General features: G+C 42.3%; 2 protein-coding genes across 2 annotated transcripts; one reads left to right on the forward strand and one right to left on the reverse strand.

Annotated features, from left to right (window-relative positions):
* Nucleotides 1–1,506: 1,506 nt before the first annotated feature.
* On the reverse strand, nt 1,507–6,433 carry p2rx2 (purinergic receptor P2X, ligand-gated ion channel, 2). Its single transcript, XM_024439394.2, has 12 exons — nt 6,199–6,433; nt 5,270–5,405; nt 4,873–4,944; nt 4,514–4,589; nt 4,304–4,400; nt 4,094–4,174; nt 3,827–3,974; nt 3,374–3,504; nt 3,004–3,094; nt 2,805–2,870; nt 2,618–2,695; nt 1,507–2,172 (listed from the first exon to the last, which is right to left on the reverse strand). The coding sequence occupies exons 1-12, from the start codon at nt 6,336–6,338 to the stop codon at nt 2,068–2,070; spliced, it is 1,221 nt and encodes a 406-aa protein (XP_024295162.1). The 5' UTR covers nt 6,339–6,433; the 3' UTR covers nt 1,507–2,067.
* A 1,980-nt stretch (nt 6,434–8,413) lies between these two features.
* On the forward strand, nt 8,414–23,632 carry pes (pescadillo). Its single transcript, XM_024439396.2, has 15 exons — nt 8,414–8,572; nt 9,137–9,216; nt 9,471–9,624; nt 9,770–9,879; nt 11,085–11,256; nt 13,824–13,913; nt 17,252–17,368; nt 17,688–17,765; nt 17,971–18,060; nt 18,558–18,688; nt 18,862–18,987; nt 19,731–19,915; nt 21,033–21,172; nt 21,657–21,842; nt 23,067–23,632. The coding sequence occupies exons 1-15, from the start codon at nt 8,549–8,551 to the stop codon at nt 23,148–23,150; spliced, it is 1,767 nt and encodes a 588-aa protein (XP_024295164.1). The 5' UTR covers nt 8,414–8,548; the 3' UTR covers nt 23,151–23,632.
* Nucleotides 23,633–25,216: the final 1,584 nt, after the last annotated feature.

A 25,216-nucleotide genomic window follows, 5' to 3' on the forward strand; every position in this document is an offset into this window, starting at 1 on the left:
GAACTCACTTTGCTGATGGGCATCTCTCTCAGACCAGTAATCTAATTTCACAGCTACACTGGAGCTGAGTCTCACAATTAGATTGGTTGCATTGGGTTGGTTCCCTGCCGACCGACAGTTTGTTTTAAACGATGGAGTGAAATACAGAGCTCAAGATATGTACACTTTTTACGCTTTTGTTTTCCTATGGAATGTTGCAGGGGGGGGGGGGATGCCAATGCAATTGAACGGAGAAGGGTGTCTACTTTGAATGTTCCAAAATGAAATAAATATAGAACTTTGCATTAAAACAGCATTAATAGCATTGTCTTGCTTTTTCTTGTTGCGTCCATGGTATCTGACTCTTGTGTGTTCATATCACCTAGTTCCAAAGTGTCATTGTGGCTGTCGACAGACAACAGCAATCCATCGACTGTGTAAGACACTGATCCATTAGACCTCAGACGTCAGTCCTTTTCACTATCGATGTTTCTATTACTCTCTACGAGTCCAGATGGATGTCCCACAATCTTGTTATAGAAACCATTTTGTGGGAAATGTAATCATTATTTGATTACTCTCTCTGAGCTCTGAGTGTAGCTCTCCTCTTGGACCTCTGTGCCTTTTTATTCCCGTATATGCTCAGCATCAGTAATCTACATGAACATTGAAGGAGGCAATATGAGTCCCAGAGAATATTGTCTCCCTGAATATAGTATACTGTGTCATCTTGTTTGATTGATCCAATTATTAAAAGTCATGATTAATTGCAACATTTACCTGGAGCTTAACGCTGCAGATAGCACTGTTGGGTTATTTGAAAAGTCATAGACAATCGATCAATATTATAATAATACTTTTAGCAATGATGTTTATCTTTAACTCACAATCTGTAGAAACGATGAGAATAAAAAGGTTCTGAACTTTAGTGAAGCATCACTGCACAGTTGGAAAAATATATGGCAAATAGAAATCCAATATGAATGGCGTTAAGAGAGAGAGATGGGGGGAGTTGAATGGAGCTGGTTGGGACAAATAAGAAGACAACTCATGTAAAATATACTGTGTCTGTAAAATGTATATAGGTTCAGAACTTTTGTGAAATAGCAGTTAATAAAAATATATGGCAAAATCAAAAATCAAACTGGATGGACACCAGAAATAGATGTTAGAGGAAGGCCAGGACTAAAAACAAACTATAACTATTGTAAAATAGATTGTGTCCGTAAAATGTATATAGTATGTATAAGTTGGGAGTAGAAGCCTAAGTGTTCTTGTTTATTAGTTTACTCCAATTAGGGGAGGGGTGGTAAGTTTTGTGGGAAATAATAAAGGAAAATGTATTTTAAAAAGATGTCTGTGTGTGTGTGTGTGTGTGTATATATATATATATATGTGCGTGTGTATATATATACTAAAATGGTCAGCCTTTTGAAATGCATAGTTCTGTGTTTTCAAACCAGAAAAAATCCTGTTTTCTTATTCCTTCCAATCTGACATGTATATGATTGACTGGCAGAGATCACATTACAAGTTGGTTAGACATTTATTGTTATGTTTGCATATATAGATTACAGTATACAGTTATTGACTTGGTTCGGGTTAGACTGTGGAAAGAGGGTTCTCAGTAAAAATTTACTCCAACATGTTTAGCTGATTGCTGTAAATGATTTGGTTTATTTTTCTTGTGTTCAATTCAAACAATTTGCAATCATTTGAGATTGGGTTTAACAGTATAATTTCTGTCCCTGTCAATTGAACTGGACATGGAATTTATTTATTGGTGTATAATTCAATTCCTGAACCAACAGGAATTGACATGGAATTGACACTAACCCATCAAGTCTTGGCTGTCTTTCAGTTCAATTCCGCAGAGGTGGACCCATCAGAGGCCTCTCTGCGGACGTCTGAGACCGATTGGGGGAAAGGCCGTCCTGTCTGTCTGTCCGTCCGTCCGTCCGTCCGTCCGTCCGTCCGTGTGTGTGTCCGTCCGTCTGTCTGTCTGTGTGTCTGTCCGTCCAACAGTCAGGTGTCTGAGGAATAGCATCCTCCATGCATGTGGCCAAATAGCACTGTAGCAGCAGGACATCACAGGGCCACTCCCTCTGACAGGTCTGAGTGGTTGGAGCCATAGCTGATGGTGAATTCTGTGGGAACTGTGAGGAGCTGGCTGGGGCTGGGCACTTTACTGTCCTGAAGAAATATACAGTCAGAATAGCATAACATTACTTTAGACCAGGGTTTCCCAAACTTGGTCCTGGGGGCCCCCTGGGTGCATGTTTTGGTTTTTGCCCTAGCACTACACTATTCAAATAATCAAAGCTTGATGATGAGTTGGTTATTTGAATCAGCTGTATAGTGCTGGGGGAAAAAACAAAACGTGCACCCAGGATGGGCCCCAGGACTGAGTTCAGGAAACCACGCTAGAACAATATTAACACACAGGTAGGGACTAAGGCTGAACTATTACAATATTATATGAATACTTTTAGACAATACACATACTTTTACACATTACCATATTCTTTGGGAACTAAATTACCTAACTGGGTGTGCAATGATAAGTGCTATAGCAGAAAATGGTTAGCAAAAGAAAATATGATCATGAATGCATGGAATCAACTTGTTATTGACTTACGTCATCAAACTTTCTGTCACTGTAGATATCGTTCTTGTCAATGAACGTGAGCATGATCCAGTCACAGATAATGGAACACTGGAATGAAGAAAAGTAATATATCAATGAATAACTCGGAGATGGTAGGAAACTGGTACAAACAGACGACATCCACACATACCACGGGAGTGCTGAGAATCAAACTCACTATTCCAACAGATGTCATGGCTGTCACTGTGTTGATGATAGTTGGGATGATGCTGAATCGTCCAGCCTGGAGAGGAATTATTGCAGAAAATGAGATTGACAGAGTCCATATCGCTTTATGTCACCGAGTAATCGTTCTTAACAACTGGTTAATGGTTAATTGAGTACTGATGAAGGATGTTGAAGGAGGAACTTCATACATGTCCATGAACTATGACGTCCAGACGAATCCCGAAGGCCTTGATAAGTGTCCGGAACTCTTCTCCGTCCTTACTGTAATACTTGGCAAACCTAGACCATTGTATAAGTCAAGACCTGTATGCCTCTTCATAACCAACTTACAGCAGAGATCGTCTTAAACGTTACAGTAGGTCATGTCAATGAGATGGCAATAGTAAAGACATGATCGTATGCACTAGGCACCAAACCGAAGAAAATGGACTAAAACAGAGAGAAACCAACCTGGCGAATAAGACACACGTTTCCTGGTTTCTGTTGCGAAACATTTTGCTACCGTGTGCACTAATGAATACAACCCAGGCGTTCACAAGATGCTATGAAGAGGCTCACCTGAAGTTGTAGCCAGAGCTGGGCAGGTTCTTCCGAAGATCCAGGCGACGGAAGGAGTACGTGGGGGTACACTCTGAGGGGTCCAGATCAAGGTCACACTTCCAGTTGATGAACACTCCAATCACTCCCCCCTGACAGGACACAATTGATGAGCTATCTAACTGAACCATTACAGCCGCTCTATCCAACACATCTTCTCATTCCTCCTTAATGTGGATTGTTTCTATTAGTTTTGATTGCCATTATCTATTTAGCTACTTATTTCCATGATCTGTAAACACCGTCTGATTTTGAAACATCACACACACATATTGTTAGAGATGCTCGACCGAGATCATGTGTTCTGTCATTCATGTGAGCCCCGAATAATAAGGGTTCTCTATGCTTAATATGATTTGTAAAATGGGATATACAGTGTCACTGTCTGGATGTAGATTGCGGGTGTAAACGTACAGTCCTGCAGAGCTCACTGAACTTCTCCCTGGCCTGTTCTGCGATGTAGCCCAGCCGGAAGATGGGGCAGTAGGGGTGTTCCTTCTCATTGTAATGACACTTATTCAGATATTTCTGCCCATTTCGTTTGTTTGGTTTGATGTTTCCTCTGTGAAAGAGATAAGAGATAATTGCTTGCAGAAACAGTTGAGGCTGCACATTAACAGGGAAACAGTTCCCTTTACAGCCGTGCGTGCGTGTGGGTTGTTGAGGGGGTTCATACTATACCTCAGCACTTTAAATTTTGGGAAATGGATGGCATTCTTGATGTAAACAGTGAAATTGATGGCCTCTGCCAATGCCGGCTCCCTGAAGGCCACAACAACAGATTTCTCTTTATTTTATGATTTTACAAGTGACTTATTCCAGACTAGGCAGACAGTCGTTTGGTTTGGGACTGCCTACTATCTAAAATGTCATATTGATATTGACCCTCACCATATTGCGGCATAGTCCTCAATAGGACACCAGGTCTGAATCTCACAGGTCTTGAAAGTCTGGTTGTAGTAGGGAACACAGCGCCCAGTTCTCTGTCCTACAGGAAACACATCAGACTGAATGCATTAGCTGGACCATCTACTGACAGACAGATTCATAGAACTGGCTTAGTGGGACTTTTCACTTAGTTTCCTCTTTTTCAGTCCATACCATTGCCATCAAAGTTCACTTCCCTTGAGGTGCAGTCAGCATCCTTTGAGCAGTTGGCACTGGGAACAGTGAAATGCTAAGAAAAGAGGAAAGTATCATTGTTTAGACATTATCAGCTTTTCCCAGCTGTCCTGCTGTGGGGTGGTAGTGGAAATGATAAATCTTTATTACATTATCTTACAGATCTTTTCCAGGAGACAGTGCGAGTTGCAATAGTAGAGTATGGAGCGAGGCACACAACTTAATTTAAAGCCCTAGAATTGATCCATGTAAAATGACTGCAGTATTTTTATTGAGTTGTTTTTTTTTTTTGGTTTCAGGAGAACACATGAGTGTGGACAATGGTTGAGACCTCTCACCTCAGCACACGTGCCTTGCCTCTGATTGTGTGTGACCTCTCGTCTCAGTATTGTGCTGATCACGTCACCGCCCTAGAGGTGAAATGCCACAGGGAAAAAAGTACAGCACACAATGGTAACTAATCACATAGGCTACATGTAGAAAACATACAGTATAGCTACATATTGCATAATCTTTTTGACACCTATTTTTACCTATGATCCTTGCTTGATGAATAGAGCCAAACGTGCATGTTCAGGATCGACTGCATTGCAGTCGGTGACCGCAGACGGACTGATCTACAAATCATCTTGTTTCCTGAAGGACTCATTATTATTTGTAAATCAGTCCGTTTTCTTACTCAGTGATCGTGCGACTGAGCAAAATGTACAGTACCAGTCAAAAGTGTGGGCTCACCTCTGAGGGTCGGACGTATTCCACCATGTCCAGGATGTGGTCCCCCTGCAGTGCTGTGCCTTTCATCTTAGTGTAGACTGAGCTCTCTGGCCTCGTCTCACTGTCCTGATAGGCTTTCTGACTGATAAAGACATACCTGTAGAAGGGTGATATGACAGCCACAGAGTACCTTCTGTTCTGTGGACAAATCCAGTCTTTCCAAATGATTTGAATTGCACTTTAATGCATGCCCACACTTGCGCTTATTCAGACAATAAAGATCTCAGTTAATTTCTTTTGGGCTTCGTGACATGCTGATGACTTTGAGGCATACTTAAACATTTGAAACTTGATTTTAAATGTTTGAAAATGTTTGAAAAAGCTGAGATATGATGTTTATGAGTAGACAGACACAAATCTCCGTCAAGGACCATCAGGAAAATGAAAATCAATGAAAATTGGTCAATTTGGATCACATTACACAATGATGGCCAGCGAGACTACAGCTGTCCGTCTTGACCACAGCAATCGTTATGTGCTTACCATCAATTATGCTGTATATTTGTTTGGAGATTTAATTGCGAGTGAAAGGCATTTCCTCACCACAAAGTGGCTATTTTCAGCAAATGATTCATTTCACATCACAGTGTTATGGGTAGTATAGCTATTGAAAGCAAAAAATATGGGTCCACTGACAGAACATTTGATCTGAGCTTGAAAATCAACCAATGTTTTTGTTTAAGTTATCATTCTTTACTTCTTATGCTTTCCAATACCGGACTTAACATTGCCTTGTTAGGCACAGTATCTGCAATATCCAAGGCAGGTCATAGATAATGCAACATAAATACTCAATCACAACAACAAGAAACAGGATAGTTACACACCAAGACAATACTATTTCAAATGGTATATTTTTATGCATGCATAAACAGGAGGCCAGTACTTACCAGATGAAATAGGTGATCACAAGAAACTGAACCCCCCTATATATGACTCCAAGTTTTTTGTTTTTAACCACCATTACCTTGGGGGTCTCATAGTCCCAGAAACCAAGAAAATAATCCTTAATAAACTCAAGCAGTCCCATTGTGATTTCTGAGTTTATCAGCTGTCTGTTCAGATATGAGGTCCTGAGTGACTTGTTCCCAGATACTTCCAAGTTTATGTAATGAGTCAGAGTCAGTCTCACTCTGTCTCTGTCTCTGTCTCGCATTCTCTCTCTCTCTCTCTCTCTCTCTCTCTCTCTCTCTGCCTCACCCCCTGTAGTACTGTTCTCAATAATACATAGCATAAAATTGATTAGGCGGCACAGTTTTATTCCTGATGGTTTATTTCTGTGTGTGTGTGTGTGTGTGTGTGTGTGTGTGTGTGTGTGTGTGTGTGTGTGTGTGTGTGTGTGTGTGTGTGTGTGTGTGTGTGTGTGTGTGTGTGTGTGTGTGTGTGTGTGTGTGCGTGCATGCGTGTGTGCAGTACCAGTCAAAAGTTTGGACACACCTACTCATTCGAGGGTTTTTCTTTATTTTTTACTATTTTCTACATTGTAGAATAATAGTGAAGACATCAAAACTATGAAATAACACATGGAATCATGTAGTAACCAAAAGTAAAATTAGATTTTACATTTTAGATTCTTCAAATAGACACCCTTTGCCTTGATGACAGCTTTGCACACTGGTATTATGTCAACCAGCTTCACCTGGAATGCTTTTCCAACAGTCTTGAAGGAGTTCCCACATATGCTGAGCACTTGTTGGTGGCTTATCCTTCACTATGCAGTCCAACTCATCCCAAACCATCTCAATTGGGTTGAGGTTTGGTGATTGTGGAGGCCAGGTCATCTGATGCAGCACTACATCACTCTCTTTCTTGGTCAAATAGCCCTTACACAGCTTGGAGGTGTGTTGGGTCATTGTCCTGTCTAAAAACAAATGATAGTGCCACTAAGCGCAATCCAGATGGGATGGCATATCGCTGCAGAATGCTGTGATAACCATGCTGGTTATGTGTGCCTTGATTTCTAAATATATCACTGTCACCAGCAGAACACCCCACATCATCGCACCTCCTCCTCCATGCTTCACGGTGGGAAACACACATGCGGAGATCATCCATTCACCTACGTTGCATCTCACAAACACGTGGCGGTTGGAACCAAAAATCTAAAATTTGGACTCATCAGACCAAATGACAGATTTCCACCGGTCTAATGTCCATTGCTCGTGTTTCTTGGCCCAAAGCAAGTCTCTTCTTATTATAGGTGTCCTTCAGTATTGGTTTCTTTGCAACAATTCAACAATGAAGGCCTGATTCAAGCAGTCTCCTCTGAACAGTTGATGTTGAGATGTGGCTGTTACTTGAACTCTGTGAAGCATTCATTTGGGCTACAATTTCCGAGGCAGGTAACTATAATGAACTTATCCTCTGCAGTAGAGGTAACTCTTGGTCTTCCTTTCCTGTGGCGGTTTTCATGAGAGCCAGTTTCATCATAGCGCTTGATGGGTTTTACGACTGCACTTGAGGAAAAGTTCTTGAAATGTTCCGTATTGACTGACCTTCATGTCTTAAAATAATAATGGGCTGTCATTTCTCATTGCTTATTTGAGCTGTTCTTGCCATAGTATGGACTTGGTCTTTTACCAAATAGGGCCACCTTCTGTATACCACCCCTACCTTGTCACAACACAACTGATTGGCTCAAATGCATTAAGGATAGAAATTCTACAAATTAACTTTTAGCAAGGCACACCTGTTAATTGAAATGCATTCATGGTGAATACCTCATGAAGCTGGTTGAGAGATGGTCAAGAGTGTGCAAAGCTGTCATCAAGGCAAAGTGTGGCTACTTTGAAGAATATAAAATATATATTGATTTGTTTAACCCTTTTTTGGGTTATTACATGATTCCATATGCGTTGTTTCATAGTTTTGATGTCTTCACTATTATTCTACAATGTAGAATATAGTAAAAAATAAAGAAAAACCCTTTTGACTGGTTGTGTGTATTTGAATGAATTATGAATGAATTCTTCGAAATCCAACTTACTTCCAATGAATAGATAGACACACATGGGTCATCTAAATTTGACTGATTTACTTTTATATTTTAGGTCTTTTATATTCAGGCCTTAAAATGGACAGCTTGAGGTGTCGGGGTCCTGCGAGTTTATTCCGCGCATGTCACACAACACGTGCATCAGCCACGGTATTTTTTCGTGGTGGTTGTGTTTACATGATTGTCGAGAGAAGTAAAGTTTAAAAAAGTATTTTATTAGAATAACACGAAAATATCTATTGTAAATGGGGGGTCTACAGAAAAAGAAGGTAAGGTTGTCACTGTCTGTCAAATTAATTGTCCAACGATTTTGCTAGCTACGTAAAGCTAAAGTTGGCTACAGTAGTTTATCTGAGCACAGCGTTAAATAGCTATGATTTTACTTTAGGCCTAACATGTTTAGGTAGCTGTTACTAGTTAGCTGTAAAACTATAATCTTGCTAATAATAACATTTTTGTAATAGATTGCTTGCATGAAACACGTATTTTGTACTCAACTATTGTAGTTTACGTCGGTCTAGTCTTGTTATATGCCGTTGATGCAGATTGTTTAACACTTCTATACTAGCTAGTTAACGTTGGCCTAGCTGCTAACATTAACGTTAGTACGGTACATCTTCACCTGGTGAATTAAAAAAGACAATAGTACTAAATAGTGATAAAAGATGCGCAGAACATTGTCAGCATCATGCTTTTTGCGAATTAGTATGGTTACACGTGTTGTAGTAACAATCTAAGAATGACATCCTCCCTAAAAGCCAGGTTTCTCCAATACCCCACATCTTTTACTGTCTTCATGTCTTGTGAGTAACTGTAAACCCATCTGTATTCAGTATGAGAGGGGCTCTGCCACCAACTACATCACACGGAACAAAGCCCGCAAGAAGCTGCAGCTAAGCCTGGCAGATTTCAGGTACTGGGTAACGTTACTACTAACCCACCACAACTTGGGTGGTATTCATTAGTACACACTGTCGCAAAAGTTTTACAATGGAAAATACGTGTTTTGTGAGTTGTAGGCCCTCCTTATTCCAGTCTGTTTTCTTCCCTATAGTGTCTAGTGTAAACAGCCATGTACTCTGGTTGTGAATGTAATTGCATGGTTGCCTCTGGTATTAGTTTCTGCTATGCCAAATTGAGTCTGCATCTTTGTCCTGTGTTCCACAGACGCCTGTGTATTCTGAAAGGCATCTACCCTCATGAGCCTAAGCACAAGAAGAAGGTGAACAAGGGTTCCACGGCCCCCCGCACATTCTACCTGTTCAAAGACATCCGGTTCCTCCTGCACGAGCCCATCGTTCGAAAGTTCAGAGAGTACAAGGTAATGTTTTATACAAGTGTTTTGACTACTATACAGACATCTTTGTTTATTGACATTTTTGTACTAGACTGAATTTTCAGTCCACTATTTTCAAATCAAGGGGCAAATCTAGTAAGGCTGCCTTGTCCTGTTCTGTCTCTGGTAGGTGTTTGTGCGTAAACTGAGGAAGGCATATGGAAAGGCGGAATGGACAGGGGTGGAGAGACTGAGAGATAACAAGCCTGGCTACAAACTGGACCACATCATCAAGGAGAGGTGACGTCTCAATCCACTGCAGTGCCAACTGCAAACAGGAGATGGCAATGTTGAGCATACAATTACATACACTGAATGTTCAAAATATTAGGAACATTTGGCTCTTTCCATGACCGTGAATCCAGGTATAAGCTCTGATCCCACCTGTAAAATCCACTTCAATCGGTGTAGATGAAGAGACAGGTTAAAACTGCCATTCAGAGGGTGAATTTTTTTAAATTTATTTTACCTTTATTTAACTAGGCAAGTCAGTTAAGAACAAATTCTTATTTTCAATGACTGCCTAGGAACAGTGGGTTAACTGCCTGTTCAGGGGCAGAACGACAGATTTTGTACCTTGTCAGGTCGGGGGTTTGAACTTGCAACCTTCCGGTTACTAGTCCAACGCTCTAACCACCAGGCTACCCTGCCGCCCCATTGGGCAATACAAAATATTTAAGTGCCTTTTGAACGGGGTATGGTAAAAGGTGCCAGGTGCACCGGTTTGTGTCAAGAACTGCAACGCTTCTGGATTTTTCCACGCTCAACAGTTTCCCGTGTATATCAAGAATGGTCCACCACCCAAAGGACATCCAGCCAACTTGACACAACTGTTGGAAGCATTGTAATCAATCTGGGCCATTATCCCAGTGGAATGCTTTTGACATCTTGTAGAGTTTGTGTCCCGATGAATCGAGGCTGTTCTGAGGGAAAATGGGGGAGCAACTCAATATTAGGAAGGTGCTCAGGGAATAGAAAATAGGCAGTGACTGCCAATACTCACTTTTTGCTCCCGCCTATCTGGAAGCCTTTTCCTCATAGCTAAGGATCTGGATCATGTTCGGTGCATGTTATTTTACGCACACTATGTAGGGCTGGGCGGTATACCGTACGGGAGTTGTAGCAATGAGACAAGATAGTAGCTACTAAACAATTGTATACCATGAATTTGGGGAGGAAAAGGGGTAAAATTCAACAACAACAAAATGATAGGGAAGCAGCACTGGGAGCACTGAGCAGAAGCTATGAATGCAGCAGAGTGGGCAGCAGCTACGTAACAATAAAAATCCTGCACATGCACAGAGATCTCCATATCAATAGCCATGGCAAGTCATAAGATCTCTATGGTGTTGAGCCCTGTTTACGGCTCATGTCAACACATAACATTTGTAAAGGATGTCCTACAATTCTGCTGAGGGTTATGTTCGGGTCTATTTGTGTGCCAGGTACCCCACTTTCATCGATGCCCTCCGTGACATCGACGACGCCCTCTCTATGTGCTTCCTGTTCTCCACCTTTGCCCGCACGGGGAAGTGCCACGTCCAGACCATCACGCTGTGCCGACGCCTCACTGTGGAGTGGATGAACTACGTAGTCACATCTCGCTCTCTCAGGAAGGTAGGAAGGGCGAGACTGCAGATGTGTCCTCGCTAACATAAATAGTTGGTCCTCAATAAAAATGAGTGTGGGCATGATTGATTGATTAAGTAATGATACTGACTGTTACATGTACAATAGTCTCTGAAATGGATTTAAGTCATGACAATTGTGTATACAGTGCATTCAAAGTTTTCAGACCCCCTTGACTTTGGCAAAACATTTCAGTGACAGCCTTACTCTAAAATTGCTTAAATATTTTTTTCCCCCTCATCAATCTACACACAGTACCCCATAATGACACAGCAAAAATATTTTCATGAAAAAATTAAAAACGGAAATATCACATTCAGACCCTTTACTCAGTACTTTGTTGAAACACCTTTGGCAGCGATTACAGCCTCGAGTCTTCTTGGGTATGAAGCTACAAGCTTGGCACACCTGTATTTGGGGAGTTTCTCCCACTCTTCTCTGCAGAACCTCTCAAGTTCTGTCAGGTTGGATAGGACCGCTATTTTCAGTTGTCTCCAGAGATATTCGATTTGGTTCAAGTCCAGGCTTGTCCCGAAGCCACTCCTGCATTGTTTTGGCTGTGTGCTTAGGGTCGTTTTTCTTGTTTGAAGGTGAACCTTCGCCCCCAGTCTGAGGTCCTGTGCGCTCTGGAGCAGGTTTTCATCAAGGATCTCACTGTACTTTGCTCCGTTTATCTTTTCCTCAATCATGACTAGTCTCTCAGTCCCTGCCGCTGAAAAACATCCCCATAGCATGATGCTGCCACCACCATGCTTCACCGTAGGGTTGGTGCCAGGTTTCTTTCAGATGTGACGCTTGGCATTCAGACCAGAGAGTTCAATCTTGGTTTCATCAGACCATATAATCTTGTTTCTCATGGTCTGAGAGTCTTTAGGTGCCTTTTGGCAAACTCCAAGCAGGCTGTCATGTGCCTTTTATTGAGGAGTGGATTCAGTCTGGCCACTCTACCATAAAGGTGTGATTTGGTGGAGTGCTGCAGAGATGATTGTCCTTCTGGAAGGTTTTCCTCTCTCTACAAAGGAACCCTGGAGCTCTGTCAGAGTGACCATTGGGTGCTTGGTCACCTCCCTGACCAAGGCCCTTCTCCCCCGATTGCTCAGTTTTGCCGGGCGGCCAGCTCTAGGAATAGTCTTGGTGGTTCCAAACTTCTTTTGTTTAAGAATGATGGAGGCCACTGTGTTCTTGGACGTTCAGTGCTGTAGAATTCTTTGGGTTGTCTTATCCCAGATTGGTGCCTTGACACAGTCCTGTCTCAGAGCTCTACAGGTAATTCCTTCAACCTCATGGTTTGTTTTTTTCTCTGACATGCACTGTCAACTGCGGGACCTTATATAGACAGACAGGTGTGTGCCTTTCCAAATCATGTCCAATCAATTGAATTTACCACAGGTGGACTCCAATCAAGTTGTAGAAACATCTCAAGGATGATCAGTGGAAAAAGGATGCACCGGAGCTCAATTTCGAGTCTCATAGCAAAGGGTCTGAATACTTGTATTTCTGTTTTTTATTTTTAATACATTTGCAAAAAAAAAATCTAAAACCTGCTTATGCTTTGTCATTATGGGGTATTGTGTGTAGATTGAGGAAAACCATTTATTGAAACTATTTTTGAATGGGGCTGTAATGTAACAAAATGTTGAAAAATTCAAGGGGTCTGAATACTTTCCGTATGTACTGAACAATAATATAAATGCAACATGCAACAATTTCAAAGATTTTAACAGAGTTACAGTTCATATAAGGAAATCAGTCAATTTAAAGACATTTATTAGGCCTAATCTGTGGATTTAACATGACTGGGCAGGGGTACAGCCATGGGTGGGTCCGGGAGGGCTTAGGCCCACCCACTGGCTGGGCCTGGCTCCCCAATCAGAATATGTTTTTACACACAAGGGCTTCATTACATACACACACACACACTCCTCAGGACCTCTCCAACGCCGCCTCAAATGATCCTGCAGGTGAGGAAGCCAGATGTGGAGGTCCTGGGCTCGCGTGCTTACACGTGGTCTGCGGTTGTGAGGCTGGTTGCCAAATTCTCTAAAATATTAGTGGCGGCAGCTTATGGTAGAGAAATGAACATTAGGTCATTAGCGCTGGTGGACATTCCTGCAGTCAGCATGCCAATTGCACGCTCCCTCAACTTGAGACATCTGTGCCATTGTGTTGGTTGACACAACTGCACATTTTAAAGTGGCCTTTTATTGTCCAGGGCACAAGGTGCACCTGTGTAATGATCATGTTTAGTCAGCTTCTTGATATGCCACACCTGTCAGCTGGATGGATTATCTTGGCAGAGGAGAAATGCCCACTAATGGCGACGTAAACAAATTTGTGCCCAAAATATATATTTTTTTTAGCTCATGACACATGGGACCAACACTTGCCGTTTTTGTTTAATGCACTTAGCAGTGTTAGAAGCCTATTAAGTGTTGTGAAAGCAGTTTTGGAGTGGTTAGTTCACATTGAATTCGTCTGAATGAGATGCATGCTCTATAGCAAAGAGAATAACATATTCCGCAGTACACTTGACATGGTTTTGCTTTCCCTGGCAGGTTTTCCTCTCCATCAAGGGGATTTACTATCAGGCAGAGGTCCTTGGACAGCTCATCACCTGGCTCGTGCCCTACCAGTTTGCCCATGATGTAAGTGCTGAGTCACATCACAGCAGTTCAAAGAGACATTTTGTATTTTTTTATTTTATTTATATACTTTGAATTTTTATAGATTTTGCCACTATGTACAGAAATTCACCATAGTAAAATGTATACAAAAAAATACATGCAAAAGACCGGGGTTCAGGGATATGTTGTGTATAATATTCACATCACCAACGTACATACAGTTATGTCATAACCACATTTAGTAGTTAATGTCCCATTACTGAGCCTCAAACCATATCAATTTCTCCCATCTGGCCTCAAACTTGTTTTCCCTTATTTCTTAACAAATAAGATATCTTTTCCATATCAACTTATTGTATAATGGCTAACCAATCATCTAGTTTGGGAGGATCTGATTTATACCATTCTTTGTTACAGCTTTCTTACTAGCTGCAAGAAGGTTCCTAATCATATACTATTCACATGCCCTTATTTCATCCTGTACATTTCCTAGGTAGACAACCAGAGCAAGTCCTAGGCACACCATCCTAGCCCAGGATGTCTTTAATAGTAGAACACACGTTATCCCAAAACACAATTTTTTTGCATTTCCAGAAGATATGATAGTGGTTAGCTCTCATGTGTCCACACATTCTCCAACACATTTGTTGCGTACAATGTTCACTCATAATTTTAGCTGTAATAAAGAATCAATTCAGGTTCTTCCAACGTAACTCTGTCCATATTTTTGAGTTAGTGGTTGCCTGTTGTGTTGTACACACTCTTCCACTCTTCATCTTCTGAGATTTAAAGTGGATTCATTTTTCAAAAATGTCCTTGCTCTACAACAGAGTTCTTTACTCAATCAAGCCTTGGTACAATACTGAGATTACCCGACTTGCCTTAACCCCTAGGTTCTCTCTCTACTTGCCTGCGCTAGAGGCTATATATACAGGGTGAAAAGTGTGGGCGACAAGCAACAACCCTGTCAAATCAAATCAAATTTATTTATATAGCCCTTCGTACATCAGCTGATATCTCAAAGTGCTGTACAGAAACCCAGCCTAAAACCCCAAACAGCAAGCAATGCAGGTGTAGAAGCACGGTGGCTAGGAAAAACGCCCTAAAAGGCCAAAACCTAGGAAGAAACCTAGAGAGGAACCAGGCTATGTGGGGTGGCCAGTCCTCTTCTGGCTGTGCCGGGTGGAGATTATAACAGAACATGGCCAAGCTGTTCAAATCAAATCTGTCGTGTGCCCCTTTGAGGTTAATCTTGTTTGTCAAATTCCCATTCACCTTTTTATTCCAGCTTTCGGATTCTGATAAATGACTTTGATTCATAGAAATGTCGTATTCACACAAACGCCTTCTCTGCATCTAGGCTAACCAAAGCTTCACTTTTCTCCAATTTTTGAATAGCATTGATAAAATGTAAAGTCCTTCTAATATTGTCTTGTGTTTGACAACCCTTAATGAATCCAGTTTGGTCTTAATCAATCATATCTGGCATGAACTTCTCAAATCTCTTGGATATAATTGAGGTATAGAGTTTATAATATACATTTAAAATTGACACGGCAGTAGCTATTACATTATTTCTTTGCCTTTGGTTATTGAAATAATAGCTTCCTTCCACGCTGGTGGAGTAAGGCCCTCATACAAGGTCCAATTGAAAGGTGATCTAAACAATGGGGTCAATTCCGCAAAGGTTTTGTACCACTCTGATAGGAATATGTCGCTCTCAGAAGATGTTGTTTTTAACTCTAACTGCACTCACTATCCCTTCCTCTATAATGGGTGCCGTGAGCACATCATTCCGTTTTTTTCCCAATAAATGGCAAATTTAGAGAATTGAGAAACTACTTCATTATATCCTCATCTGCTGTGGGTGTTTGAGTATACATGTTTTTGTAATAGCCCTCAAATATATATGCGCTATCAAATTGTATTTGGCACATGCACCGAATACAACGGGTGTAGACCTTTCCGTGAATTGCTTACTTACAAACCCGTAACCAACAATGCAGTTCAAGAAATAGTTTAGAAAATATATTTTTTCAATCTTAATTTAACATGAGAAAATTACATAACAACAATAACAAGTCTATATACTGAGTCAATGTGCGGGGGTACAGGTTAGTCGAGGTAATTTGTATGTGTTGGTAGGGGTAAAGTGACTATGCATAGATAATAAGCAGCGAGTAGCAGCAGTGTAAAAACAAAATCAAATCAAATTGTCACATGCGCCGAATACAACACCTTACAGTGAAATGCTTGCTTACATATATAACATAATGATGGAGCAACAATAAAATAACAGTAGCGAGGCTATTTACAGGGGGTTCCGGTACAATGTGCGGGGGCACCGGTTAGTCTAGGTAATTGGGGTATTATGTACGTGTAGGTAAAGTGACTATACATGGATAATAAACAGTGTCGCAGCGGCGTAAAAATGGGGGGTGGCGTGGGGACACTGCAAATAGTTCCGGGTAGCCATTTGATTAACTGTTCAATAGCTTGGGGGTAGAAGCTGTTAAGAAGCCTTTTGGACCTAGACTTGTTGCTCCGGTACCACTTGCCGTGCGGTAGCAGAGAGAACAGTGTATGATTTGGGTGACTGGAGTCTATAAAATAATAATAATTGTGGCCTTCCTCTGACACTGCCTGGTCTTGACAAAGCAGTATATACTTTGCGTCGGACTCGTGGTTATGGTCATTGTCTACTTTGTGGATCTCTTATCTTACCAAATACAAAATATATCTGTGTATTCGTCTATCTAGCAGTCTTGTAGCTTTACCGCCTCCCCTCATGAATTCTGTTTAAATTATTGTTACTAAGAATATAATCTATTTTTCTCCTTGTTTCTTTAAATTGTTGTGGGTCAAGTGATCTTTTCTTTTTGTTCCGTACCTTTCAACTCCTTAATCAAATTCTGATATATAGCCAATCTAGCTTTCTTCTGGAATGTTGTGAGTGTGATTTAGTTTCGCACAAAGGACAACCTTCACTGCATCCCATAGAATATTAGGATTCAACTTATTGTTTTCCTCTATACATCTCCTTGTTTTTATTTGGTTTACCATTGAATGTGAGAATTTTGAACAAGGCCATCTTAGATGTTTAGATGTATGCCCATAGAAATTATACTATGGTCTGATACATCAGATATCCCAAACACACATTCCTTCACACTGTGCTTATAGAAAGTAATCAATCTGAGAATGGAGTGAGAGACATTGCTTGATGGCAAATTTAAGTTGATGCTGTTAATTGTGGGTAAATTAGAGGAACTTGATAAGTGTATGTGGCAATGGCTCTCCTCAACATTGACTCTACAATGCAACCTTTCAGGCTTAATTATCTATCCTTTCTCCCCCAGCACCCGACAGATGTGGACTACAGAGTAATGGCCACCTTCACGGAGATGTACACGACCCTCTTTGGCTTCATTAACTTCCGCCTCTACCAGACCCTCAACCTGGTCTACCCGCCCAAGGTAACCCAGTACCTGGACTTAACTTGCATCGTGTTCATTACGCAACAAGCGGAAGAAAACGGACGGAAACGGGAGGGGCTACCGGAAGTCAAATAAATGCTTGTTTTTGTTTTCCGTTGCAAAACATTTTGCTACAGTGTGCCCTAATGGATACGATACCGTAGAACCATTTCAGCCATCTCGCGTCACAAGCGGCACCTTTTTCGTAAACCATGTTCTTTTTGTAGATTAACATTATATTGTCTTATAGTATACAGAGATCATTGGCCTGCTTTTTGTTGACTGTCTGCGCTGTGGCTAACTCTACCCATCTCTCCAGCTGGACAGCAAAGCTGAGTCGGAGCTGAAGGCAGAGCACGAGGAGGACTACGCTATGGACTCAGAGAGCTACTTGGAGGTGGGCCTTTTCATCACTGTTATGGATTGATACAAATCAATGAGTAAACTAAATATTAACTTGAGGATTCCTGTATATGTCGGACAGGACGACATCCCTCTTTATTGATCTGGGCTACCAGCCCGTCCTTGATGGTACTCTATCAGTAGAAATGTGTTTTTAAGCTGTGTGAAAACTGAACCTGTGAGTTTCATTCGCTCAACAGAAACTGTCAGCCCTGAGTGCCAGCCTGGCACGGGTGGTCGCCACCGCAGAGGAGGAGGAGAACCAGCTGGACCTTTTCCCTACCGAGGGGGTAAGGAGACACTGAGTAAATTAGCTACCAGGTGGTCAGGAGTGTGTTATGACCAATGCCTCCCACGTTCACCTTTCATTCCTTCCATTTAGAAAGCCCTTTCTTTCCCAGATCTTTGTGGTTGGAGGAACTATTTGTAGCGCACCCTCGTCGTAAATTGATATTTCTGATACAAAAGTCGTCCTCTGTATTTGACGTTGATGTTCTTTCTAAATCACTGTTAGGCGATTTGAAGATGGGATGGGATAAAAATAACTGATAGAACTAATTGCTCACAGAATGGCCACACTCTGAAAATCAGTGGGTCTACAGAGAGAGGCTCACGTTATTCCCCGACGGATTCACCTCATTAGCAGTGTTAGACTGCGCAGCACTCCTCGATGGCTACAGGCTGTTTTATAAACAACATGATGTAACCAAACCACCCCTAACTGCTTGTGTACCCTTCTAAAAGCTTTTCCTGTCTCCTTTCACCCACCCCTTTGGTCTTTCTTCAGGAGGACCAGGAGAATATGCAGGCCAGAGAGAAGGAGCAGAAAGAGCAGGAGGCCCAGAAAAGGCTTTTTGAGGGGCTCAAGTTCTTCTTGAACAGGGAAGTTCCCAGAGAGTCACTGGCTTTTATCCTGAGGTGAGAACCGCCACAGACATTATGGCACCCTGGGAAGTAAAAGCAAGCCAAAGCTTTTGGGGATTGGTTTCCATGCCACACCGCACCTCAAAGGGGAGCTTTGATCCACCATGAAGTGAACCATTGTTTTTTAAAGTAATAAAATAAAATCTCCATCCCTCTCTGTCTGCCAGGTGTTTTGGTGCCGAGGTGTCCTGGGACAAGTCCCTCTGCATCGGTGGCACCTATGAAGTGACCGACGAGACAATCACTCATCAGATTGTAGACAGGCCTGACATGGACAAGCAGTACATTAACAGGTGAAGGGAACCCGACGGTTCATATCACTTTATCTGCACTCATTGCAGTCGTTGCCAATGTCTTGCCATTCATTCAATCTTTGCATGAATGATCTTTGAAAAAAAGAATAAAACCCCCGCCCCTCGTTCAAATCACAATTTTATTTCAGCCAGGGCTATTTTACAGACCCAAGTGTTTTGTTGCCCGGCTGCTAACTGTTGCTCTGGTTGGGGGGTTTCCTTCTCCTTCAGTCCCCCCTCCGAGATGGGCTCAGCTCATCCCCACAATGCCCCCTTTCAAAGGGCCTCTTCCTGCTCTGGCCGCTCAAAGGCCCCTGTTATCCAGGGCTTCCAGGGGGTGGAGTCTGTGGGCAGAGCCACGTGTGACAGTTCTTGTCCCCTTTATCGCTCTTCGTAGAGCTTAGCTTTAAACAGGGTACATAATGCCGACACTATGGGCCTACTAACCCTGTCCAGACCTTTATGTCTTCAGCTGTTGCCAATTCAATGTGTGAATGGTCTCAAATATTTTTGGAATGTTTAAATGTTACATTCAAAGGTGGGTTGACTGACTGTAGTCCCAAAGGTGCAAACTCCGCCCATCTGGCACTCCAGACCGTCTGGATCAAACACTTAAAGTATTTGAAAGAAGACGGCTATTATTTGAACCCAGTTTGATCCATATCGGTGTAGAAACCTTGGTCGTAAAGGAGGCAGGCAGGTGTGTAACTAACCTTGTGCCTGGTGGTCGTGTCCTGCTCCAGGTACTACATCCAGCCCCAGTGGGTGTTTGACTCCGTCAACGCCCAGATGCGCCTGCCCGTTGAGGACTACTTCCTGGGGACGACGCTGCCGCCCCACCTCTCGCCCTTCGTGGAGGAGAAGGACGGCGACTACGTGCCCCCGGAGAAGTTAAAGCTCATGGCCCTGCAGCGGGGGGAGAAGCCCGGTAAGAGCCGAGCAGAGCTGGACTCTGGTCAAAAGTAGTGCACTGTAGAAGGGAATAGGGTGCCATTTTCCTATGCAACCTACAGTTAACCGCTAAAATAAAATACATTTTAACATAGTGTCTCTTAATAGGGCTTTGGGCTCATTGCTTCAATGCACCTTGGCATAGATTCTCAAAGTATCTGGAACTCTATGGGAGGGATGCGACGCCGTTCTTCCACAAGAGATTACATCATTTGGTGTTTTGAAGTGGAAACCTGTCTCCAGTGCCGCTCTAGAATCTCCCATAAGTGTTCAATTGGGTTGAGATCTGATGACTGAGGCGGCAATGGCATATGGTTTACATCATTTTCATGCTCCTCAAACAATTCAGTGACTACTCGTAGGGGCCAGATCGAACCCAGATTTTAAAACGGAATAAATTGTTTGAACAAAAAAAAATCGTCTAAAATGTATTGAACTTATTAGAAAATTGGTTAATTTGCCCGATATTATTATCATATGACATTTAACAAAATGCATCAGTGATTTGTATTTTCCTTTCTGAACATTCTGCCCATCTGTCTGCGCGTTTGTCTGCCACTATTTGTAGCCGTTAGCGATGAGTCTTAATGTAATGACAACCGTCTTCTGGTAGATGGAAACACCTTCTCAATTAAATGTTTACTACAAAGTAGCGTATGCCTACCTGGCAGAATATGATTATTTGCATCAATTCAGTGGCCATTTGTTTAGCAAACTCTAACATCACTAACCAACGGTCTCTGGCTGGTGCGCATTTTAATCCACATTTCTTTGATTTTTACCCTCGGTCTCCTGATGTGGTTTAAGCATTGTTGTGGACTTGGAACATCCAATTTTGTGGATGGGGGCATTGTCATCCTATAGGGGCATAGCCGTGGTGGCCAAAATACTGGCCTGCTGAGCATTTTTATACATGACCCTAAGCATGATGGGATTGTATTTCCTTAATTAACTCAGGAACCACACCTGTGTGGAAGCGCCTGCTTTCAATATACTTTGTGTCCCTCTGCTCTCTGCTTCACATGTTTCTGCACCTGCATGATGTATGTTGCGTTGAACTTAAATGTTCAACCATTTTTTTCTTTAAATATCAGTACAAGAGGAGGAGGATGAAGAGGAGGAGGATGAAGAGGAGGAGGAGGAGGATGATGAAGAGGAGGATGATGTGGATGATGAAGAGTTGACCGAGGAGAAGAATCTGAAGAAGATGGAGGGTACGCGAGCCCAGGGCAAGGTGAGAGAATCCTAGCAGTCTCTACACCAGGGTTTCACAACTGGTGGCCCACGGGCCGAATTTGGCCTCGGGTGATTTGATCTGCCCCCTCCCAAGTTTACAACAAAATATATACATTTAAAGTCCGCTACAAGTGGTTTTAATTTTGAAGAAAACAATAATAAATAGTATTCTCTCGCATTATAGAGGGAGGTATTTGATTGTATAGAAATTAAGCAAGGTTTTGAAATTGTTTTAGTCAAATATTATATCAGTTTGGGTTTCTTCTGGTCAATTTGCAGTCTACAAGTTATTTAGAATTATGTTCATGACCTTCCGCTCAAGAATCTTCCCGTGGCTTAATCTAGAGGACCCTTGCTCTCCAGTTTTACCATCTGAATGGCCTGTTTCATCTAACATAAAACATTATCGTAGGGCGTAGTGCACTATAGAGTGCCATTTTGGACACACCCTTAGACGTCTCTTTTCTCTCCTATCCCCGCAGACTTTGGCGGTGAAGGTGACCCCCGGCAAAGTGAAACCCTGGGAAACTGGTTCCGTGGGGAACAAGGTGCGCCTTGAGCAGGAGGAGAAGGCAGAGGAGAAGCGTCTGGCCATCATGATGATGAAGAAGAAGGAGAAGTACCTGTACGACAAGATCATGTTTGGCAAGAAGAGGACGACCCGAGAGGTGAGTTCCCTCCGCTGCGCACCGGCCAAACCGACAAGGCACATCACATGCCATCACTGCGTCCCTTTGCCTGTCGATGGAGATAGATATTTACATAGGAACAGGGCTGTGAAAAAGTATTTCCCCCTTTCTGAATATTCTCTGTTTTAGTGTAATTTTTTACCTTGAGTTGTCAGATCTTCAACCAAAACCTAATATCAGATAAACCTGAGGGAATAACACAAACATTTAAGTTTTTTGTTTTGTTGTTTTAAAGTGATGTAATACCTAATGCCCCTGTGTGAAAAAGTAATTGCCCCCTTACACTCAATAACTGGTTGTGCCACCTTTAGCTGCAATGACTCCAACCAAACGCTTCCTCTAGTTGTTGATCAGTCTCTCACGTCGCTGTGGAGGAATTTTGTCCCACTCTTCCATGCAGAGCTTCTTTAACTCAGTGACATTTTGGGGGTTTTTGAGCATAAACTGCACTTTCAGGTCCTGCCACATCTCAATCAAGACAATGATCCAAAACACACAAGCAAGTCTACATCAGAATGGCTATAAAGCTACACATTTCAAGTTTGAATGGCCAAGCCAAAGTCCAGACCTAAACCTGATTTTGAGATGTTGTGGCAGGACCTGAAATGAGTAGTTTATGCAACAACAAAAAACTGATTAACTCCAGAACCACATGTGTAAGGGGGCATTACCTGTTCACATGGACATTGGTTCCTTCTTAAATTTGTTTATTAAATAAATCAAATAAGTATCCAATTTTGTTATTTGTTCATGTTCACTCATGTTTCCTATCTAATATTAGGTTTTAGTTGAAGGTCTAACAATTGGTGTCAAAAATTTAGAAAATCCGAAAGGGGACAAATACTCTTTAACGGCGATGGATAGATAGACGCAGCACATTACTGTGTTAGACCCATCAGTACATTTGCCTCGGGAACAGCTAGTCTCACAGCCGTATTAATATACATGGAGGTAGAGGATCAGGCCTGACATTTTGGGATAACTGGCAGTGTACTTTCCACTAGGCTGCTATCTTTGTACCTAGTACCTACCTATTGCGCTGTAGGGATAATGATTAACAGGGTTTGAATAGACAGGCCCTGGAAACCTTGCTCGCTAAAACAATAGCCCTTTTAGAGAGCATGTGACCTTGGTTGCACACCCATGAATTCTCGATTTTACTCCACTGTTCATTAACTCATTAACTCTACTTTCCCCTCGCAGGTTAACAAACTGACGGCCAAGAGAAAGGCCCACGAAGACGCCAGCAAGTCTCAGAAGAAGCAGAAAAAAGCCAAGAAGCAGTAGCCGCTAAACTGTGGATATACTTGTGTTTTTTCTGTTGTTGTATGGTCGTCAGTCATACAAGGTTGAAGTCCCATGAAACTCCATAGGTTTATTCAGAAAAAGTTGGTCCCATTGAACATGATGAGTGTTAAAACCATGTGGTCACGCATATTGGCAGGTGGAAAAGCTGGAGGAGTCGCATTGTGATGAAATATTATCCACCCTGCCTCAACCATCGCGAGATGACTGTTTGCTTTGTTCTTATTTGTGTGAACTCCGATATTCTGGTCAGTACTCTGTATCTGACCCCCCCAATGATTCACCCTATTTTAATCTATGATGTGTAATTAAATGTGGTTCTGAATACTTTAGTAGAATAACTTGTTGGTGTCATCAGACAAATTTAAATTTGTATGAAACTTCCCCATGAGAACATTTTGTATGCTTAAAAAAGGTGACTCTTTGCTTGATATGTACTTCAAATAAATTGTTTATGGACTTTTGTTTTTGGTTCAAATTGGCCCACTTTTAATTTGAGGGCGGTGGGTAAGGTGTGGCAGCAATGCACACGGTAGTGCTTAGTTACCCCTGTCAACCTAGCACTGCCTGTCATTTATGTCCAATCTTTCTTTGCTTTACGCGTTAGGGCCTCAAGACTTTCCTTCATGAAAGTTTCAGTGGTGCGGTTCCTTTGGATTAAGATTCTTGCATCACTGTCCATTGTAATGAATTACTTACCGTTACTTCTAGTCACTGCCACTGACTGGGAGTCAAATTCTGCTAGGGTTGGCAGGGCTCGAGTAATTTCTTGGTGCCGTGTGACACTGATGGTTTGTCTAGAATGATGGTTTGTTGACAACCGTAGCATGTTAGCTAAGCCTCACCCTGCTATGGACAGAAGTGACTACATAGCAGCTTAGGAGAATGGAAAAGGGTTAGGCTCTAAAGTTGTCAGTGTTATTTCTGACGCGACAACTAGATGGCGCTGTACTGGTAGCCACAACCATACAAAGCATCAGTCTCGACCAATGACTGTCTATGAATGGACAAACCCATCGATCACGTGGCCCCATTCATTGCTATGTGAAGATAGTGCCTTTTGAAGGCAAGGACTCAGTTTTAGCAGCTAAGATGGTGTTTCATGGGGTAGATTTTCAAGACAACATGTACAGTCCAGGAAGTGACGTTGCAGGCTAGTTTGGTGCTGCCCTCTCCTTGAGTATCTCCAGTTGAAGGCTGACCGTGGTGCTGCCATTAGCAACTGAATAATCCTTAACTTCTGTGTGTTATTTTGAAAGAACTGGTTCAAGGACATACATCTGGTGTAATAGAAGCAATTATTGGTACCCTGATTTTCTTTTTACACGAAGATATTGACCTCCAAAGATTTTTCCCCGTTCACTAGAATGGGGATGCTGTTTTTTTTTAAACAATGCCAGCAGTACCGCAGTCCGCCTTGACCTTCATGGCTTCAGTGAGAGCGGAGAGTCGTTCTCCCCTGATCTCAACAAGTCATCAGTTTCATAACACTGTCTCTGTCTGTAAATAGCTGATGGTAGCCTTCTTGGTTTCAGATGTGCAGTTGGGCCAACTCTGATACCAGAGATGTGGAATCTGATGCCGCCACATGAGGATCGTGGTGTGGAGGTTGCCATGGTTTCACTGTTTGCTTTTCCACACGTGTGAACCAAGCTACCCATCCACCTTTGCTGCTGGAACTGTGATCTGAAAGCACAGAACGGTTTGGGTTGCCCCCCTACTTACCAGCATGCCATATCTGCATTCCACACATGCCCGCCTAGTCCGAGTCTCAGCCTGGCACTCGCCAGGACGCACCCCGTTCAACAAAAGACTGAGTGTTGAGGGGGGAAGGGTTAGAGGCAGGGTGGGATGATCAGCGTGATCCCTATGCTTTCTCCTTCTGGATTGAAAGGCTTTAGTGTGTGGAAAGTGAGGGACAGTGCCCACCTCCCTTTACTGTAATAGTCAGTGCTGTATGACAACATATTGTCACATCCCGCTTCCCAGAGTAAAATGGACTAATCAATCTTTGGCTCGTATGTCTGGATCATTCTCTATTGACACCG

This window comes from Oncorhynchus tshawytscha, linkage group LG12, assembly GCF_018296145.1.
Source record: "Oncorhynchus tshawytscha isolate Ot180627B linkage group LG12, Otsh_v2.0, whole genome shotgun sequence".
Lineage (NCBI taxonomy): Eukaryota > Metazoa > Chordata > Actinopteri > Salmoniformes > Salmonidae > Oncorhynchus > Oncorhynchus tshawytscha.

What these genes read in the sequence shown, in the direction of transcription:
- pes (XM_024439396.2), top strand. Translation starts at nt 8,549, where the DNA reads ATGGGGGGTCTACAGAAAAAGAAG. An exon ending in ACCTTTTCCCTACCGAGGGG is followed by an intron (nt 18,061 to 18,557) that starts GTAAGGAGACAC and finishes GTCTTTCTTCAG; the next exon opens with GAGGACCAGGAGAATATGCA. An exon ending in TCACTGGCTTTTATCCTGAG is followed by an intron (nt 18,689 to 18,861) that starts GTGAGAACCGCC and finishes TCTGTCTGCCAG; the next exon opens with GTGTTTTGGTGCCGAGGTGT.
- p2rx2 (XM_024439394.2), bottom strand. Translation starts at nt 6,338, where the DNA reads ATGGGACTGCTTGAGTTTATTAAGGATTATTTTCTTGGTTTCTGGGAC. An exon ending in AATACGTCCGACCCTCAGAG is followed by an intron (nt 4,945 to 5,269) that starts GTGAGCCCACAC and finishes TTTCACCTCTAG; the next exon opens with GGCGGTGACGTGATCAGCAC. An exon ending in TCAGTGAGCTCTGCAGGACT is followed by an intron (nt 3,505 to 3,826) that starts GTACGTTTACAC and finishes GTGTCCTGTCAG; the next exon opens with GGGGGAGTGATTGGAGTGTT.